Source organism: Artemia sp. Qi Xiang Cuo, chromosome 20, assembly GCF_049724085.1.
Source record: "Artemia sp. Qi Xiang Cuo chromosome 20, ASM4972408v1, whole genome shotgun sequence".
Lineage (NCBI taxonomy): Eukaryota > Metazoa > Arthropoda > Branchiopoda > Anostraca > Artemiidae > Artemia > Artemia sp. Qi Xiang Cuo.
The window spans coordinates 48,195,455-48,217,026 of NC_142813.1; the positions used below are offsets into that span (position 1 = coordinate 48,195,455).

The following is a 21,572-nucleotide window of genomic DNA, read 5'->3' on the forward strand; positions in this document are numbered from 1 at the left end:
CAATATTCTAATTAATTTAAAACTAAGTTTTTCCGAGGGAAGTAAAGAGCGAAGTTGAAACTTAAAAGGAACGAAATTTATTACTTCATCTAACATATATCAATATAACTAGTACAAACAAACCAACCATTAATATTTCCCTGTGTTTGTAGGATTATAAAAAACTACCGCTTTACTGAAAACACAAAACAATATAGGAGTTTTGGTGCAGTAAAAGCAAACCGATTAAGGACACTTTATACAGTATAAAAAACATTTTGTTTGTCGTTTAATTTATTTTTTTTTAATTTGGTATAACTAAACGATTTCTCATTAGATATGAGAAATAGCATTTAAATGAGCCATTAAACATCTCTCTATGAGATTCTGGTAACCCACTACCCTGAAAAAAAGAGAGACACGTCAGTGCTACCGAAGCAAAAAACTTATTTTCCTTGCTTCAATGTGGGGACTGTAAATCCCCAATCCAAGGTTTTCAATCTTGCTGTTTCCAACGGTACATTTTTAATTTCGATCTGACGCCATTTTCGAGGGGTTTCACGTATTTTTTCAAAACTACCGTAAATTTCTCTTCGCAATAAACTTTTACTTTTAAGAGGAACTGAAATAAAAGTTACCATTTCTGAGTGTTAGATGGCAATGTTTTCTATTTGGGCAGTTTTATTTCAAAACACGTTTTGGTTACTATGGGCTGTGGTTCGCTCTTTACTAGGTTGCAGCTACTGCTGCAACCATGGTCTTAGTTCACAGACCTATCTCCTATTCTTCCAAAATACTTTCAAATGTGAAAACACCCTCCGCCCTAGCTATTCTACTTTAAACATCTTCACCCCTTCAAGGAAACACCACGAAACACCCCGTCAAGGAAATCTATACTGGATAATTGATTTTTGATTTGGAGCCTTGGAACCTTGGAGCCACAGCTCTTTTAAAAAAGAACTGAAATCTTTCACTCTCACTCTCTCAGAGTGTAACATTGAAAGAGACTTACCTTCTTATATATAGTGCGGTTACGGTGGCAATAATAGCTACAAGGATTACACCAGCAACTACCGATCCCGCGATAATTCGAACTTGAATGTTCTCTTCTTCCCGCATGTAAGCTGAAATGAAAGCACAAAAATATATTCAAAAACAACGCAACAAAATCACACTGCTAATCAATGTTTACAAATAAGAGCAACAAGAATTTCTGGTTTCAACCCCCTATTGGTGGGTAAATTTTACAGTCTCATTATATAGTCGGGTACTTGTATAATAAACGTCCTACCTAATGTTGTTCATTCATTGACGCATTATAGAAACGTTTTTTCTCTTCAGCTTAGCGTGAGAAAAGACAAAGAGAAATAACAGAATAGATGGAAAATATATAATTTGGGCTATATATTTGCACATTAGAGATGGGGGGGGGGTAAAGTATTTGGACAGTGTGAAGTTAGAAAACAATTGTTAATACATAATATGCAAAATAATTGTACCCAACACATTATGCATAAAAACCTGCTATACTTTACCCCAGCCCCCCCCCCCCTAATGTGCAAATATAGCCCAAATTTGTTTTAAATAATTATATTTTAATCTTACTTTGGTATATTTCATTAGGATTGAGTGTCAGAGAAACATATTACAAGAGCATTAGGTAGGGCGTATATCATACAAGTACCTTCTTGCACAAATTGCAAATATAGTTTCTTCTTGCACAAATTGTACAAACCTCAGCTCTGGAAAGCCCTTCCCTCAGTAAAATTAAGTAGAAGAACTAAAATTGAGCAAATTGTTCAAAATTGAGCAGTCACTCTGAACACTTCCAGCGACAAAGGAAATGATCCCCTCTGATTCGCCTTTAATTATCACACGGAGAGCTCAAATTTAAAAGACTTGTTTGAAAAGAAATAAGCACTTATTTATTTAACTAATTTCTTTAATTTAATTACGTATATTCTATTTTTTAAATTACAAACATGATTCTATAAATGATTTGTTTTGCAATTTTATAACAAAACCGTCTAAACTTATAAATTTAATTAGCAAAATAAAACTGAAACGTTAATTTTAAAGGTTGTTTGCAGTTTTTGAAGGACACTTTATTCATAAGTTTCTAGCTTCAGATTTTAGTAAGACCTATATTCTTTCTTTTTGTAATATTAAAAATTAACTTCCAAAAAAGGTAAAGATCCATACTAAAACCGAAAATAAGCAGAAATAAAGTCATATTATGACTCAAAATTAAACGATCCGAAATTATTATTAATAAATAAACGAAAACCAAAACGAACTAAAAATAAGATGAATAATCGCAAATGCAAAAACAACACAGACTACTATGGATGAATTGATGAAACCCAAAACGAACAGAAAATAAAATGAGTAATGAAGTGAAATCTAAGACAAGTTGAAATTAGATAAGAGTAGGGGTACTGCCTCCCAGCCCTCTAAAGGCCGGAGCGTCACTTGTGCTTTACTGAAAACAATTCGTATTCCGAGACGTCCATATGTTACCGTTTATGTCCGAAATTGGTGAATGTTGACGGGAAGGCGTCAATAAAATTCCGAGGGTCAGGTTAGGTTAGGTCAGGAAATCGACACATCAGGACCACTACCGTCAGGACATCGACAAAATCCGTCAGAACATCGACACGAGGACATCGACAAAATCCGTCATATCATTTAAGTTTCAAAACATTAGTTTTTGGAGTTTTAGGGGGTAAAAGGCACCTAGGTTAGGTTACGTATTTGATATATGCTATGCTTTACCTCCACCCCCTGATGTGCTAATATATAGCCGAAATTTGTTTCTAAACTATTATATACTTATTACTATTATATAAACTTATACAATTTTTTTGTCAATGTACTGACGGATTTTGTCGCTGTCCTGACGTGTCGATGTTATGATTGTCGACGTTTTGACGGGTAGCGATTGTGACTGTCGATTTCCTGACGTGTCGATGTTATGACTGACTATTTCCTGACGTGTCGATGTTCTGACGGATTTTCCTTGTCGACGAAATGACGTTTAGTGCTTGTGACGGTTAGATGAAATGGTAGCACCGCAATGTCGACATTCACCGGCGAGTGTCCGAGATACATTTTTTCTCCTTCGATTTAGTCAGCGTTGCCAGTCAACGTTTTCAGTTTATCTGCAAGGTTTGATGGTGACAGGTTAGGTTAAGTATTTAACCATATTTTGAGATTTATAGCCTAATTTAACCTAACTAAACCCAACCTAACTTTAACTGTTACCATCAAAGCTTGCATAAGACTTGAAAAGCTGAAAGCTAATTGAATCCAAGTAGAGAAAAAGGAATATCGGTCATTCACCGGTGAATGTCGACATCAACCAGATTTCAGACATTCACGGTAACATATACATAATAACAAGATAAACTCATATTGGTAAGCAAATAAGAGCAACGGCAAATTTTCGGTTTCAACTCCTATTAGTGGATATATTCAAGGCTGTATCCAGGAGGAGGGGTACTGGGTTTCACACACCCCCCCCCCAAAAAAAAATTGTCCGAATTGTAGAAACGTAACAAAACGCATATAGACAAACTTTGAAGGCCTATTTTAAGTTTTTTACCCCCCCCCCTCTGAACAAAGATCCTGTATACGCCCTTAATTATATTCTACAGACTAATAATAAAGCCTTTTCCTGCACTCTCTGCTTCTTAAAACCCTCACCCTTTGACAAAGCTTTCCTCGACAAAATTAAGTAGCAGAACTCTTTCAAGAATTTCAAAACTAAGCAATCACTCTGAACACTTCCAACGGAGGGGAAATAATCCCCTCTAATTTCCCTTCTTTAATTCTCATTCCGAAAGCTGCTATTTAAGATCCATTTGAAAAAAAGAGTTATGTCAACAAAACAATCATTTATTCCACACTAATACCAATTCCGCAGTTTCTTCCCTAAGTGGTGAGCGGGAACACTCCCCAAAAGTCCATAAAAGGGCAATGGCTGGGAAAATTTTCTCTTCATGCATACTAAACAGTACTAAAGGCAAAGGCAATGCAATATATAAACTTTATCCAGTTTGAATTTAGGACCCCTTTTAAAAGGCGACAGGACTGATCACCATCTAAATCGTAAATTAAAACGTCTTTTTTCTTCCTTCTTAAATTTTTGTTTGATGATAAGTGAATATTACTGACACTTTCCACGCAAACAAAACAAATAGTCTTACTAGATTTTTGGATAAACATTTAAGAATTAATGAGACCAAGGTGTTTTTTATGGTCCTTTTTTGTGTTTTTATGATTTTGGGATATTTTTGTGATTTTTAGTTCATTCGTATTTTATTGAAGAGTTTATATGTGAGCAAGATTGTTATTTATTCCTTTATTTTAGTGAAAGAAATTTATGTAGTTGAAGAAGCCTATTAGCCATACCCCCGAAATATTCGCTTAGGTTGTATTGTATTCACTGTCTTCAGAAAGGGTCTTGTTAACTTCTTATATTTTGTATGACCGAAAGTCAGTGTCTCGTCTTCGTCATTGTTTAGCCAAACTTTCAAAAAGTGTATTATTTTTAATTTTTCACAGAAAGCCACCTTTTCTTTGCTGTTTTTTTTTTTACAATTCACCTCCCCCCCCCTCCCTCTGCACCGCAAAATAAAATATTGAAAACACAAGCCCGTGCAAAATGGTTACTGAAATAATAGAAAATATTCTAAATGAATTCAGTAAATTCATTTGAATTTTTTCAGCTCATGTTCCTTCGTTTGATAGAGGAGGAGCTGCCTCCTCCTCTATTTTTAAAGTCATTTGTATAATTAAATCATTTGTGTAAATTCTGGAAAGGCTTAAGAAATAAAAAAAGCTATTGCCCTTTTATTATTAACTTTCAAAAAGTGTATATATTTCGATAAAGAAAAAACGACAATGTAAACAAACATTTTAATAGCAAATAAAAGCAGTATCATTAGATTCCTTATTTTATGCTGTTTCCAAATATTGTGGTCGCTTTTCTAACAATCAGAGGAATAAAAAAAAGGGGAGGAACATACTACAAGCGATTTTCAGTAGCGTGGATGGTTCGTTTAGAGCACAGACAATAGAATTCAATTAGTGCCATTTGGCTTAGATTCTGGCGCAGACCAAATTCAAGCAAGTTTATTCAAGATATTGAAAAATTTTCATTCCAGATATTTTTGAACACACCCTCTTTACTTCCCTCTGAATTCCGCGAATTTAACAAAAACTTGAAAAAGCAGATACAACGTCTAGACAGCCGAACCTATATTGAAAAAGACGTCAAAAACATTTAATTTTATGAGCAAATTCAGCACTGTGTTTCTAATGTCTCATAAGAATTTTAGGAATTCTTAGAACACTAAGAACTCTACTGAAAGAGTTCTTACGAAAATATTCTCGCTTACTTTCATTAATTCTTTTGAACACTAATATTTCAGAATTTGAGGATTGATACGTCCGTTCAACAATCAGTTTTATGAGCAATTATTTTTTTTATATATTTAATTACTGCATTTCCTTAGAATACAAGTCTGGGTCAAAGATGATCCCTTATCGACTTGATTGTCAAACATCATAAAATAGTTATCCGAGGGAAAATCTGAATTGAGATTCGGCTTAAGCATATACGTGTTTAGCTTATTTTTGCCGATTCTCACTCGCGTTCCATTTTAATTTGGCATCCGATACTACTGAAGCCTACTCAATAAAAAACCACTCATCCCCCCCCCAATAAACTCGTCTTCCGGCTTTTTTGTGCATTGATATTTTCCTCGGTAGGGGCTAAATTCTATTAGAATTTCAGCTCCATTGGAGACAAAAAGTGACAATTCTTAAAACCCTTCCTCCCAACCTCCCATCCAGTTTATAAAATGAGCCCTTTTCGATTTAGTTGTCAAAACATTCAGTTTTATATGTTTCGAATACATCTTTCATATATTTGTTATGAAGCCCCCCCCCCAAGCCACCCCTTTGTACTTTGTGTGCTTAAATTCACTGCTCCGTTTGTGATTTGTATTGTAAGAATTCCACGAATGCTACTCAAAGAGTTCTTATGAAAAGAGCCCAGTTTATTTTCTTCACTTCTCTTGAACGCTCATATCTCAGACCTTGAGGATTGATGTGTCCATTCCCCAATTAGTTTCCTCCAAACCACTTGACAGGTTTAAAGCAACATTTATCTTCCAATCTTTTCGCATTTCAAAATTAAGTCACACATAAATAGACTATTTTTTTTCTGTACAAAATATTTTAGAAGAGAAATATGCGCCAACACTAACAGTAAAATTACATTTTACAGAAACAAGTTTGAAATCAGAAGTAGAAAGGCACGGGTGCGGGCAAGAGGGGACAAGAATTCCCTTAAAACTCCAATAGGTATAAAATTTAAAAAAAATCAATTGAAAAATAACGTTTTTAAGGTCTTGTTGAAACCTTACCCCCCCCTCCATGATTAAATCTTGCAGGTCGTTTACAAGAAACTTTACGGGAGGAGGGAATTGATGAAAAAATAAACATTTGACAATTTTAATAAGAAATGTCCAGAAATCCGTGAAAATTTTAAGATTTCGGGAGGGCCCGATCAATTCCCCTCCCCTGCACATCCCTTCGCCAAATTAAATAAAAATGAATCCAAGGCACAAATAAATGAAAATGAGGGTGCTAATCTAAGAATTTGGCAGCGGTGAAACAGTATACCATCCCATGAGTCTTTACAACACAGGGGTCGCAACTAGAGTCGTATCCAGGATTTTTTCGGGGGGGGGGGTGTACAAAAAACTTTAAAAAACCCATCAAAAATTTGTTTATATATTGAGTTTTGTTACGTGTTTCCGAGTCTTACAAATATTTCAGTGGGGGTAAAACCCCCTCGCCCCCGCCCCTGGATAAGGCCTTGGTCGCCACTCCCATTTATCTAAACGGCTTTAAATAGAGCTCACCATGGAAGTTATAATTTAGATTTTCTTCATATTATTATTGAAAAAATATAACTTGCCATGAAAACTGTGATTTAAGTGTTCAGATTATGACTAAAAGAAGAATGTGGATTCCCTAGTGTTGGTAGATAGACCTTTGGGAGTACTTTTTTTCCATAAACTACTTGGCGATGCAAACCAGGAAATAAAATTCTATTCGCAGAACATTTCTGTTTCTAATATTTTCAAAAAAAAAAACATAATTTCAAAAATAATAAAAAAAAACACTTCCAAAAAAATTTTTTGATTCTTCATTACTTCTTCGAAAATCTCTTCTCTAGACTTATTTACCAGAAGCATTTTCTCAAGTTCAATATAACTTCCATTATAATTAAGTAAAAAAAAAATAATAAAAAAAAATAACAAAAAAAAGCCGAAGATAAGTCACACAAAACTACAACTCTTGCTTTCTTCTTCTCCTTCTTCAAAATCTTTTCTATAGACTTCTTTACAAGTAATATTTTTCCTGGTTTAATATAACTTTAATTATCAACAAGCAAAAAATTGTTTTTCCTCTGTTTTCGATAAAGCGATAACAAAACAAGCTGAAATCACCAAAGATGAGGCCATATTTTAAGTATGTCTAGGAACTTAAGAAAAGACTTTCTTTCCTAAGAAAAATCAATAGTTTCTCTAAAGGTATACTTTTGTTTAATGACACATTTTAAGGATGAAACAAAATTAAAAGGACCCCGAAAACTAATGATCAAAACAAGCTTTTGTCTTTTTTCTTGTAGCAAGATTCCAAGTGTGGCAAAAAATAGCGATGTTGTGCACTACCAATTTAATTATTTTCTTGATTTATTTTTAGCTTGTGAATTTATGTTATTACCCCTCCTCCATATCATGCCGTGGGATTTGGAGGGGATGCGGTTATGTTAAGTTATTTGTTAATAATTGGGGTTATATTAAAAATGAAAGTAAAAAAATGAGAAAGTTATATAGAAACAATTCAACCCATACTAACAACGAAATGAGATCATTTAACATTAAAACCAAATTAATTTTAAGTAAATTAGTACGCAATCTATTCTACAATTGGATATAATTGGCGTACACTGCCAACGTGCTGAAAAAAAATATCCTTCAAAGTACAAAGGACATAGAAAATATAATCTGACTTTTTGAATTGGTTAAGTGGAAACTTACACAACCATATGAAGCTAAGAGAGGAAAAGGAAATAATAAACGATAAATAAAACCAAAAAAGGGTGAGAAAACGAGGATTTTGTCAGCCAGTGGTAAAATATGAAAACGAAAAACAAGCAAACATTTCGACAAGGACCTCCGCCAAGTCGTCCTCAGTGCTAAACAAAATAGAAAAAGAAAAAACAAGAATTTAACCTTTTGGAGTTTACTGTACAAGATTTGAGTGTATGTTCGGATTTTGTACAGTAAACTCCAAAGGTTAGAATCTTGTTGCTGTTTTTTTTTATACTTTGTTTAGCACTGAGGACGACTTGGTGGAAGTCCTTGTCGAAATATTTTCTTGTTTTTCGTTTTCATATTTTACCACTGGCTGACAAAATCCTCGTTTTCTCACCCTTTTTTGGTTTTACTTTTCATTTATTATTTCCTTTTCCTCTCTTAGCTTCATACGTCATGTATAGCCAGTGTGGTCTTAGAAAGTATTTACACAGCCGTGCACATATTTAAAAATTAGAAAAAATCAGCGAATTCAGTTTTAAATGGAAAAGGCCTCCGTGTGCAGTTATGCAGTTTTGATAGTAGCGAGTGCCACATTAAAAGAGCAGATGATAAAATCAGTAAAAACTAAGCTAAAAACATGTGGCACAATCTGGCATCTGGCAAAATACAGTATTAGAAGTTGAAGCTTTACTTTGAAGGTTTTGTGTCTTTTAGGATTGTTAAGGTTTGACACTTTACAAACGAAAAAAATTGTCAAAAATAACTAATTACTTTCTGACGTTTTCGACTATTTTCTATGTTCGGTGTGGCAACGCTGACGGAAACACAGTACTACTTTTAAAACTTTATAATGTCGAAACAAGCGGAAGAAAAATCGGTACTTGTGCATTATATCTCACCCACCGCTATACACGAAAGAAGTCAAGTTTGGTTAATGCTAATGAAATAAAATAAAATAGGATGAAAATATAAGTTTAGAAACAAATTTGGGCTATATATTTGCACATAAGCGGGGGGGGGTAAAGCATAGCATATATTAAATACGTAACCTAACCTAAGTACCTTTTTCCCCCGTACACCCCAAAAAACAATCGTTTAAATATTGTAAACTCATTGAGAAACCACGCTTTGCAATCATTTATCTCTTGCAAATAGCCGTTTGACAGGTTTCATGTCTGATTTCCTTGTACAGTCTATAGCGCTGGATGAGATATAATGCACAAGTACCGAAAAATCTTGGAAAATCACGATTTCTAGGTATGAATACACCTAAGGTGGGTCAAAAGAGGATAAACTATTTTTATTACAATATTGGTGGTATTTCAAGTATTCAACATTGTACCTGACATAGACGTCCTAGCTCGCAAAAGGTGGACTAACGCTCACGGACTAGGACCTTAGGCACTAATATTACTTTAGGACATTAGAGAAAGTTCATAGCGAGATATTATATTGAGACCCATCTCCTCAATAAAAATCCTTAATGTCGCTCAGCTGTCGACACAAAATATGTCTCTGTCTATTCAGACCCATAGACATTATTCAGTCCGATGATTGGTACATAATATTCAAACTACTCAACGAATACCACTTTTGTAAAGATTTTGTCCTATTGGCCTCTCAACAACTTAAATATCATGAATCATCATCAGGAGCGCCAATTCAAAAAAATCTAGGAGGCACTCACCCCCCACTACCTCCCTATTTGATGTCCGGGTCGTCATGGCGGTTTTCGAGCTACTACAACGAATGCTGATGCTTTTGTTCCTGCCTGCCAACAGCATCCTTTTCTTTTATTCCCTAATGTTTTTATTGGCCAAGCCCATCGCAGAAAACCCATAAAAAAATTATTTTACTTCAAAAATACGCTCCCGCAATCTGATGCATTTCCTAGCCATATGGAACAGATCAAAATGGAAATCCGGATTTGTAAAGTTAAAGAAAGCCGCGGAATTCACCCGAGACTTCAAGATTTGATGGAAGAGTGACCCCGGTAACCTATAATAGCTGACAACACCTGTGATACCCGCGAAGGAAGCAAGGAACCTGACACCAATGGAGAATGCAGATTCAATTGATTCTAGAAACCATGATTCTTGACGAGCATGTCAAGTGGGGGGGGGGGGGAGGGAGCCAAGATAACTTAAAACGTCATGTTTAGGAGAAAGGGATAAGGGGGGCGAGGATAACTTGACATCAATGGTTAATGCAGATTCAACTGATTCTAGAAACCTTGAATCTTGACGAGCATGTCAAGTGGGGGGGGGGGGGGGGTTGCCAAGATAACTTAAAACTTCATGTTTAGGAGAAAGGGATAAGGGGGCGAGGATAACTTGACATCAATGGTTAATGCAGATTCAATTGATTCTAGAAACCCTGAAACTTGACGAGCATGTAAAGTGGGGGGGGTTGCCAAGATAACTTAAAACTTCATGTTTAGGAGAACGGGATAAAGGGGGCGAGGATAACTTAACACCAATGGTCAATGCAGGTTCAATTGATTCTAACCATGATCCTTGACCAGCATGTCAAGTTGGATGTCGGGGGGAGGGAGCCAAGATAACTTAAACTTTATGTTTAGGAGAACTGGATAAGGGGGCCGAGGATAACTTGACACCAATGGTTAATGCAGATTCAATTGATTCTAGAAACCATGATTCTTGACGAGCACGTCATGTTGGGTATTGGGGGGGGGGCAAGATAACTTAAAAATTTATGTTGAGGAGAACGGGATAAGGGCCCGATAAATAAAGCTCAATTTTGACTTGTGGGAGGGGATAGAGATTTGTTATAAGTTTGTCAAGTTTTCATACAATTTTTTCCGAAAAAAAATTACAGAATATTGATTCATTTTACAGCCTTTCTTGGAGCTTTCAAAGTTTTTGGGGACGGGATTAAAAGAACTTCAGATTTTGTATGTAGACGAAGGAGTGAAGGGGAAAAATGGACCTCGGATTTTGACTTCGGGGGAAACAGCGGAGCTAAATCGAAAGACAATGCAGGCATCCATCGTATCAGTCAAGCATATTTGCAATCGAGTTGAAACTTCAGTGTTGAGGGTAGGGTGCGCGAACTTGTCCAGTTTTCAAATAATTTGCCTTTTTTCAGTTGTTTTGATAACAATGTCACTGACTGCTCCGAGAAATAACCCTACTGATTTGGGCCAACAGTTCAAATCTACACAGATACGAAAAGATATATTCGAGAAAGAGGGTTGAGCCCTGCACTTTGAAAAGGTACATTTGAAGGGATCATTACCCTTATTTTTGTACTATTTCATGCAGGCGCCCATATGGGGGGGCAGGGGGGGCTCCTGCCCCCCCCCTGGCTGAATGATGCTGCCTTATTTTTATATATTTGTTCGGAGATTTCTATTATATAGCATTAAAAGTGCCAATTAGACAAAGTTTGCCCCCCCCCCTGGAATTCAGCTTATGGGTGCCCATGATTTCATGTATTCTATTTTAGCCAACTGATTAAAAGCCAAATGGGAATACTGTTTGTGTAGAAGATGCAAATTCTATATACCCCCCATGCGTGAAAATTAATGGTATATGCTCATGGTCGACCGTAACACTGTTGCCAAATGTCTGGCATAAGATGGCAGTCATAAAAGACACTTTAAAGTTTTTGCCGTTTTTAAGATGAAGATACAATAAAAAAAAACATGTCCAAATCTAGGACAACATTGTTGTTTTTTATACTTTTTCAATGAAAAACAAAAAGGAAATTTTTCAGAATCTAGGGAGGATAGTGGTTAGTAATGTATAGCCCATAACGTGATATACCAAGGGGCGCCAATTCACGAAAATATAGGGAATTGTTTAGTTTTTTTTTTATGAAGATACAAAAAAATATATTTCCAAAATCTAGGAGGGGAACAATCTTGATTCTTAGATTTTTCCAATGGAAAATAACAAATGGTTGGGCAATAAAATGGGGGAAAATCCCTCGACAGCTTTTCCAATTGGTGCCCTGAATATATACTAGTGACATCATTACTTTCACTGAGATATAAACTTTCGGAATTTTTTGGCAGACTAACTGTCTTCATCTAACGTTACAAACAGGTCCTAAAGCGCTGAAAGCTGGTGCAGTACCCATTTGGCAACCTGATGCACGTTTACGGTTTACGGTGAATATGTTGACTGAGCTCTTCAACTGCCCAATAGACAAATACACCATGCAACCAAAACATAGTAAGCTCTTGGAGAAAATAAAGAATGAAATTCCAAGAAGAATTTGTCATTATTCTACTAGTAATGAATATATGCTTCCCATTCAGAAACACTGCCAAATAACTTCAACTATCTTTATTTTAAAATCGAAACTAAATAGTAAGCAGAAAGTAAAACAGTAAGAACTTGCAGAAAAAAAAGAACTGAATGTTTAAGAAAAAGCATCGCTTAGTTCCAACACTAGTAATGTGTACACTAGAATATACACTAGTTCCAGAACAAACAATTAATGTACAATTAGTTTAATCAAGGTGATTATTGCCACTACAGTTGCACAGACTTGGCAGGAAACAAAGATTTTTTGGGGGAAAACAATGTGACTGGCTAGTACCGACTTGATCTAGCAGAAGACAAGCGCCCAAGTGCGTTGCCTCCGGCAACACTGGACTGTAAGCCACACTTTATTTTAAAGATGAAACTTAAGGAATAATTTAAGTGAAACTATGTATCTAAAACCAGGTCCTAATGTGTCGGTAGATGGTAAATTGCTTTACGTCAAATTTATAGACGGTCCAGTTTATTTTTACAGTCCGCAGTAGACGATCCATGATCCATTTTTTTTTTCATTAGCAGGGGGCTATGGCTCGATCTTGTGTATTCTGACTCCAAAGAATTTGTCGGGGTTGATAAAAGCAAATATTTTCAAAATAGTTGGCATGAGCCACATAGATCCTTCGATGTTAGTAAATACAATTGAATCACATAAATTTTCGACTATTCGGTCAATTATACAAAACTTATCACATCTATGTTTAAACAGGAGAATTTTAGTCCCAGACTGTTTTATCAAGAAACTTCCCCTATTCTTCCAACCAAAGTCCTTTACACGCCAAAAATAGAACGTGAAACCGTATGGTGGTAAAACAAACACAACTCCTCTGTTTATCTTCAGCTAATTGTAAACTTAATAAGAGCAACGCTAATGATAGTTTTACCAAGGAATTGTCCAATATCTGTTGCAGCCGTATACATTGTTATAGTTCCAACCTGGTCGAAAACTCTGTGCATAATATGCATTTATCAACCGCTTTTTGGGGGACAAGTAGACTAGGGAGTTGTGCACTATCTTTCTCATGTGCACAACCCTGTGCTTGATCCTGGGTTCTTGTCCAGTACCCAGTCCTTTTTCTGTGCCACCGTCCATCCTCCAGTGATTTAGCACGTAGCAATATTCTCTCTACTGTGGTAGCACTTTGCCTTCGACAACTCTCGAGCTCAACCAAAAATTGTGGGTTCTATTGGCAGTAGCACCATTTTGCGGCATCTTTACTCCAGACTTGGAGCTTTAAATTCAAGCTTTGAGCAGCTTGAGGAAACGTACACACCTCAGTTAGTCCCAGGTGGATTGACTATTGCACTGAGTTGTTATTAGTTCAAGCAACGACAAACTTTGATATGTTTTATGATAACTAGAATGCGTTCCAAGCGACGACGAAAAGTTCTTGCACTCTAGCATAACTTAAGACTTTACGATGCGTTACACAATCTTACGGAGCAAATTTTGTCCATATTGTAGGCAGTGCCACGTAGACTCAAATAATTTCTGAGACCACACTGTATAATCATGGAAGAAGAAAAAAAGATAAAAAAAAGCGTAAAGAAGCGAGAAACGAGGACAAAAACAGCCAGTGAAAAAAAACGCAGATTACAATGCAACTATTTCGGTTAAGACCTCCGCTTGACCGTAAGAGGTCCGTTTTTTTCACTGGCTGTTTTTATCCTTGTTTCTGTCTTCTTTACAGTTTTTATCGTTTTGAGTAGACTCAAACTCTACAATAGATTTCTCGTTACAAAAGTTTATGATCGTAATGGAACCCTCAATATAGCAGCAACAAATTGTAATTTTTGGATGAGCAACTGATAATTTTGAAATAAATTAATAAACTTTTTCTAGAAAGAATTACACGCTTGATCAGAGATTGAATCTCCATTTCACGTTTTCAATTTTTGAATAGTTAGCTGATAATGATTGTGATGATCTTAGATGATAATTAGGATTGTTTTCGCAAAATTTTTTGTATTTTAGCCTAGTGTCAAATGACTTGTTTAAGCGTAAAAGATTATACTGAACGTAACATAACTTAACCAACTGGCATAGATAATTTCGTAAGTGGTGCCACGTAACTTTTACTTTTTACGATGAATGCAAGGACCGTCAACAATATCATCACAAGTTTTACAAGAGTTATCTGAGAAAATTTTTACAAATATAATAGAAATTAACTATATTTAATAGAAATTAGTCTGCTTCTAAATCTTTAGAAAACACATAATAACATTGAAAAGAACGATATTTATGCCAGAACGTTTTGCAAGAACGTTGTCTCTATATAATAAAAGTTAAGCAGCTTCTAAGTCTTTAGAAAACACATATTAATATTGACAAAAACGGTATTTATTCCAGAACGTTTTGCAAGTCCGATATATCTATATAATAAAACTAATCGGCTTCTAAGTCTTTCGAAAACATAATTATATCAACAAGAACGTTATTCATGCCGGAACTTTTTATGAGACCACTATATCTATATAATAGAAACTAAGCAACTTCTATGTCTTTAGAAAACACATAATAATATTGACAAGAGCGTTATTTATGCCAGAACGTTATACAAGAACGCCATCTCTATGTAATATAAATTAATCAGCCTCTAAGTCTTCCGAAAACATAATAATATTGACAAGAACGTTATTCATGTCAGAACGTTTTACAAGACCGCCATCTCTATGTAATGGAAATTAATAAGCTTCTAAGTCTTTAGAAAACACAATAATATTGACTAGAACGTTATTTATGCTAGAACGTTTTACAAGTCTATTACCTCTATGCAATAGAAATTAATCAGCTTCTAAGTCTTTAGAAAACAGAATAATATTGACTAGAACGTTATTTACGCTAGAACGTTTCTAGCGTTCAGCTTCTAAGTCTTTAGAAAACATAATAATATTGACTAGAACGTTATTTATGCTAGAACGTTTTACAAGTCTGTTATCTCTATATAATAGAAATTAAGCAGCTTCTAAGTGTTTAAAAAACGCACAATAATATTGACAAGAACGTTATTTACGCCAGAACGTTTTGAACGTTATCTCCATATAATAGAAATGAAGCTACTTCTAAGTCTTCAGAAAATACATAATAATATTGACACATTAATATAGGACAATAGAATGGGACCGACCAAACAGCAGATTCGGAAAAGACATTAAACTTTCTTTTTTTACGTCGCAGCATGACGGAGTAATTTTGTCAAACAGGCAAAGAATGTTCTGCCGTCACATCAATGACAGGTTTACAAACGGCTAATTAGCTTAAAAGTTCCTAATGAGAGGGCAGGCCAAAGTTTTTCTATCTAGACAAAAGCTGAGGACGAAGGGAAGTCCGGAAAGACAATCAATTCTGTGGACTGTCCATTCCCAGCTTTCCAGTCGGATTTCTAATTGACAATTCAGCTTCGCTAAATCTCTCCTTTCCATCTTCCAAGGATTTTGATTAATGAAGTTTTGAGTAAGGGTCAGATTATCCCCCTACTGTTCCTATGACAGGTGATCTATCACCCCCTCTAATGCCCATATGCCGTAGTTCATATTTTCGGTGATTACTCAATTGTCACAATAAACACTTTATTTAATTATATATTGTATGTAGGATATATATATTGAGTAGTTGTATTTTGGGGGAAAATGTTCTATGTCAAGTGATCAACAAAACATGTCAATAGAATTAGTTATTTGCATAAGAACCTGTGATAGTTTAGCAAATTATTCATATACACCAATCAGGGCCGTATCCAGTATTTATTTTCTGGGGGGGGTATTTTATAAAAGATTTTTTTCGGGGGGGGGGGGTGGTACAAAAAAAACTTAAAAAACATCGAAAATTTATTTATGTTCATTATTGTTATGTTTTTACGAGTTGGACAAACATTTCGGGGGGGGGGTTCAAACTCCCTAAACCCCCCTGGATACGGCGTTGACACCAATGAAGAACGGGACCCCTCCCCCCCCCCCTGTTACTTTTGTTTTTTTAAATAAACTGATACAGCAAAACATTTTTAAGCTAATGTGGATATATATTCTTCTGAGTAAGTTGTTTCATTTTTCTGTGGATCTGTGGAAAAATCTGTTTTTCATTCACTGTGAAAATTTTGTCTTTTAATGTCCACTTTTCATTATACAAACAAAGAAGAAAAGAAACTATTTTTGTATAATTCCGTACTTAATTGTCATCAAAACTGTTTTGTTTTTTTCGGTTACTATTAACAAGTCACTCTTTACTTAGTTTGTCACTACCAGCAGTTTGAAAATGAATTTCATTTATTTTCGTAAGCCAACCATTTCCCTTAAGCGTATGTCAGAAACAGAGGCCAAACCCCGCCTTCTTAAAACCGTATTAGTCCCCCTGAGTTTCTATATAAAATTTTAAGCCAAAAAAGGAAGGAAAAGTTATAATCTACGTGATTGGTTCATCTGAATGAAATTTCAATCCAGTAAAAAAAAATAATAATAAATTTTAAAAATTCAGTGACATTTTTCACATATACTGTTTCTTTTTGATGCTACCCTTTTTCTGGCTTTCCAAGACATCGATAACGTGAGTTGAGTAGCACAATTGTAGATAATTTTCTGATTGGCTTACAAAGATACATCACAAAATAAACCAATTAAATTAAAACGGACTTTTTTAGCACGGAAGTATAGGATAGTAACCTTTTTTTCTCTCTTGTCCCTATTTGTTTTTTTTCTGTGCTTTTTCTATAATGACAATTTTTTCACTTTTTTGTTTTACACACCGCTTTTCTGCGCTTTTATATTTTGAATACCAATTTTTACACTATTTTGTTGTTATATTTGTTTTTTTTGGTACATTTTATATAAATTTGGTGCTTTTTTGTCTTGTATTTTTGCGCTTTTTTTCTTTTTGAATACTACTTTTACCATTTTTCTTATTTTTGAATACTGCTTTTTACACTTCTGTTTTTTATATTTTTGGTGTTTTTTTTTGTGATGGCGCTGGTTTTTCTAGCTCGCTCAACCTTAATAACTATTATTGAACAAGGGTAGGCCTATTATGAATCTTTTTTCAATAGGAAGCCATAAATAGGTTTAGACACAAAAGAAGAAGAAAAATAAGAAAGGCAATGCTTGAAAAGAGAGGAAGTTATCAGATCTTTTCTTCTTGTGAAGAAATTCATTCCTTCTAGGAAGTTTGTAAGGAATAACCTTTTCCCTTGGTTCCGAAGGGGATGATTCTTTTCTAAAAGGTTCCTTGAAGCCTGGATCCGATATGAACTACAGCACTTATATTTAGGTAAGTATATATGCAAGATTTTTGTCAATAGGATGGGAAGAAAAAAAAAAAAAAAAAATTGAATAAGAATTGCCAAAAAATCTGGAAAAATGTTGTATTCATGGGGGGGGGGAGTGCAGAGTCCCCTTCCTTTGCGTATATTAATGTATGTATGTTTCCGCCTAAATAAGCTAATAGCACGTTATTCAGTCAAATCGTGGGTCATTTGAAATGTTGTTACGTTTCAAAAAATCCTATACGAACAATTATTTTTGGAAATCACTTATTTCAGATAAATCCAGAAATTCGGCTCGTAAATTGATCCTAAAAATGCAAGTAAAAAAAACTCTTATTTGAGACCGTTCGGCAGTTCCAAGCGAGATAAGTCCCATCTTCTTAATTATATAAGGGTATACAAGGGATTATCGGCATTTTCAACATAGATCATTTCATTATTTACACTACTTTTACATTTAACCATAATTGTATTAATTTTTTTGGACTTTTTAGCCTTTATAAAACAAATAATGGTAAAAGCAATGTCAGGACATTAGTTTTCCCTTTCTTCTTCATTCTTTTTGTACCCCCTAAACAAAAGTTCTTTACATCCCCCCCCTTAGTATGAAAATCCGGGATACAGACCTGGGCGTCGGGGTTAAAAACTGCTGGTATTTTCAACGTGGAGTGTTCCATGATTTACCCTATTATACTTAATTATAATTTTATTGATTTTCATATTTCTCTTTTTTGTATTTTTGGCCCCTATAACACAAACAATATTAAAACCAGAGCCAGCACACTTCCCCTTCTTCTTCACTCTTTTGGTGCAAGCCATGAACAAAAGTTCTTTTCACCCTCCTCTCCCCGAAAAAGAAATCCTAGATATAGACCTGAGGGTAAGGAAGTGCTGGTGTTTTCAGTGCTGGTGTTAATGTGGAGTGTTTCCTAATTTACCTTATTGTATTTTATTATTATTTAGCAAATTTTCAATTCTTTTTTAAAGTTTCTGGTCCTTATGAAACAAAAAAAAATATTAAAAACTACCGTCAGGTTACTAGTTTTCCCCTTCTTCTTCATTTTTTGGTACCCCCTGAACAAAATTTCTCCCCCCCCTCCCCGAAAAAATCCTAGAAACAGACGTGAGGGTAAGGAATTGCTGGCGTTTTCAATGTGGAGTGTTTCATAATTTAACGTATAACATTTTATTATAATTTGGTAAATTTTCAATTCTTTTCTGAAGTTTCTGGTCCTTATGAAACAAAAAAAAACCATTAAAACTACCGTCAGGTTACTAGTTTTCCCCTTCTTCTTCATTTTTTTATACCCCCTGAACAAAAGTTCTCCCCCTTCCCCGTATAAATCCTGGACACAGACGTGAGGGTAAGGAATTGCTGGCGTTTTCAATGTGGAGTTTTTCATAATTTAACATATTACATTTTATTATAATCTGGTAAATTTTCAATTCTTTTTTGAAGTTTCTGGTCCTTAAGAAAAAAAATTACTGTCAGGTTACTAGTTTCTCCCTTCTTTATTTTTTGGGACCCCCTGAACAAGTTCTTCCCCCCCCCCCGACAAAATCCTGGATACAGACATGGTGGTTAGGAATTGCTGGTGTTTTCAATGTGGAGTGTTTCATAATTTAACTTATTACATTTTATTATAATTTGGTAAATTTCAAATTCTTTTTTTAAAGCTTCTGGTTCTTATATAAAAAAAAAAAAAAAAAAAAAAATTAAAACTAGTAACCTGACAAAGATATTTTCAACCTCACCAAAATAGAGAGACTATCGTGGCTTAAAAATCAATATTCTTTAAATTACTGTTGAGCCCTGACGGGGAAATGAGGATCACGTGTTTAGTCTCATTAATACAACAGATAGACATGATTGTATTAAAGACACAGAAGAGAAAGATATGGGGGGGGGGGGTTAAGGTAGAAAGATAAAGAAGGTGAAGGTAAGAGCTCCGCCAGGAAATTTTCCAAGGGGGGAGGAGAGGTATGTACTACGAGTTTTGTTTTACCGGGATCGAAATTTGGGCGTTTCTCGTGTTTCTCTTAATGTCTTCTTGTTTTCTAAGGCACTAGCCCCTGGCCTTTCTTCCCCTAAAAGCCTTTTTTTAGCCCCTGGCTCTTGCAAAGCCATGGTGAAGGGGTTAGTGTTGCTGTAGAAAACAAGAACAAAAATAAAACCTACAAGTTTTTGTTCTATTATTCTTGTGTAGCATTTAGACCATGAGGACACCCGAAAATTCAGTTGGAGGGGTTCAATTATTTTTGTGCTTTACCTTTGTGTTTTAATTATTTTTGTGCTTTAAGCTTTAGCTGTGTTGGAACAGTTGCAATGATGACTGTTAAAATAGCCAGTTTATATATCTAAAACTTATCTTTGTCAAAAAGCAAAATTGTCAAAAATATCTTTTTGAGAAGCAGAATTCAAAACAACCGAAGCTCAGAAATGGCTTATAATTTATTCAGAAAGAAAAAGTAGTACGTACGTGTACTTATTAAAAGAAAGTTCGCATTTTCTCTTTAAATCTCATTCTGTAAAAGGAAAAAATAATTTTGGAAAATTAAAAAAAGAACTGGATTAATTGGATTACTGCATTTATAATTTTTTTTTAAATGAAGTTTTGTTTTTACAAACTCTATACTGGAATTTAGACAGGAATAGAGGACAGATTAAAACAGAATAAATAATCATAATCCAAAATTAAGAGATCTACGACTTAGAGCAGAGTTGAAAAGCCACTTTCTAGTTCTTCTTCAATCAAAGGTAATTTCAGGCGGAGAAACCTATATTTTACCAATAGTCATCAGTAAAGCATTTATTACATTCCGCCAGAAAGGATAACCTAATTCAATTATTCTCTTTGAGGCCGGCCTAAAAATCAAGTCTAAAATTGAATCAGCAGTAGACCATATCAACCATTAGGCAATGCACAAAAAATCTTCAGCTAAATGAGCTTCTTCCATCATCAAAGAGCAGCTGAAGTAAATCGAATTTCTCCAACATCGAAAATAGAATTTTTGAGCCTCCAGCAGAATCCTAAGAACGAATCCCGAGGAAAAGAATCTAACCTTGTTTCCTTCAAACACTAATGATACAATTATTTTCAAGGGACTACGTACTCAATCATTGCCCAAAATCGACACTATTATCTTTTTGAGAAGTAGAATTTAAAATAAAAGGAAAAAAAATTTTTGCAAATTTAAAACGAGAACTGGATTAGTTAACAATCTGAAACCATCTATCTGAAAAGGTTATTCCATTAACGCCAACTGTTGATTCCTTCAAGCTAAGATTCAAGAGATGTACTTTATCAAAATGGATTTTATGTGTCACAGAAAACTGAACCCTGTATAGCGCCAGAGCAACTGATGTAAATCGAATTTTTCCAAAATCGAAAATACAAGTTTTGAGCCTCCAGCAGAATCGTAAGAACGAATCTCGAAGAAAAAAGCTAACCTTGTTTCCTTCGAACACTAATGAAATAATTATTTTCAAGAAACTACATACTGTACCATTGTCCAGAACCGAAAAGCTTCAACTCTGTTACCTTTTTTGAGATGTAGTATTTAAAATACATAAAAACTCAGAAATGACTTATAATTTATTCAGAAATGAATATTATTAAGCAGATTTAATTATTAAAAGAAACTTCATATTTTCTCTTTAAACTCTCATTCTCCGAAAAAAAATTCAGTAAAATAAATTTTTAAGAAAATTAAATGAGAATTGGATTGGACAACATTCTAGAATCATCATTCTGACAAGGTTATTTCATCAAAGTGGTCACAAGCGAAGGTTCAACAGATACAATATATCGAAATAAATTTTGTATGTCGCATAAAATATAACCTTGGATACTGCCAGAGCAACTGAAGTAAATCAGTTTTCTCCAACAGTGAAAATATAATTTTTGAACGGAAGGGAACAAAAAGTG

At 34.7% G+C, this 21,572-nt stretch overlaps 1 protein-coding gene across 1 annotated transcript in view; it reads right to left on the minus strand.

Moving 5' to 3' along the window:
* Nucleotides 1-21,572, minus strand: part of LOC148940303 (ephrin type-A receptor 4-A-like) — a 182,052-nt gene that overhangs the window by 70,278 nt on the left and 90,202 nt on the right. Inside the window, 1 exon segment of the mRNA XM_089106127.1 lies at nucleotides 992-1,103. Within this exon segment, the coding sequence (XP_088962253.1) occupies nucleotides 992-1,103 (112 nt within the window).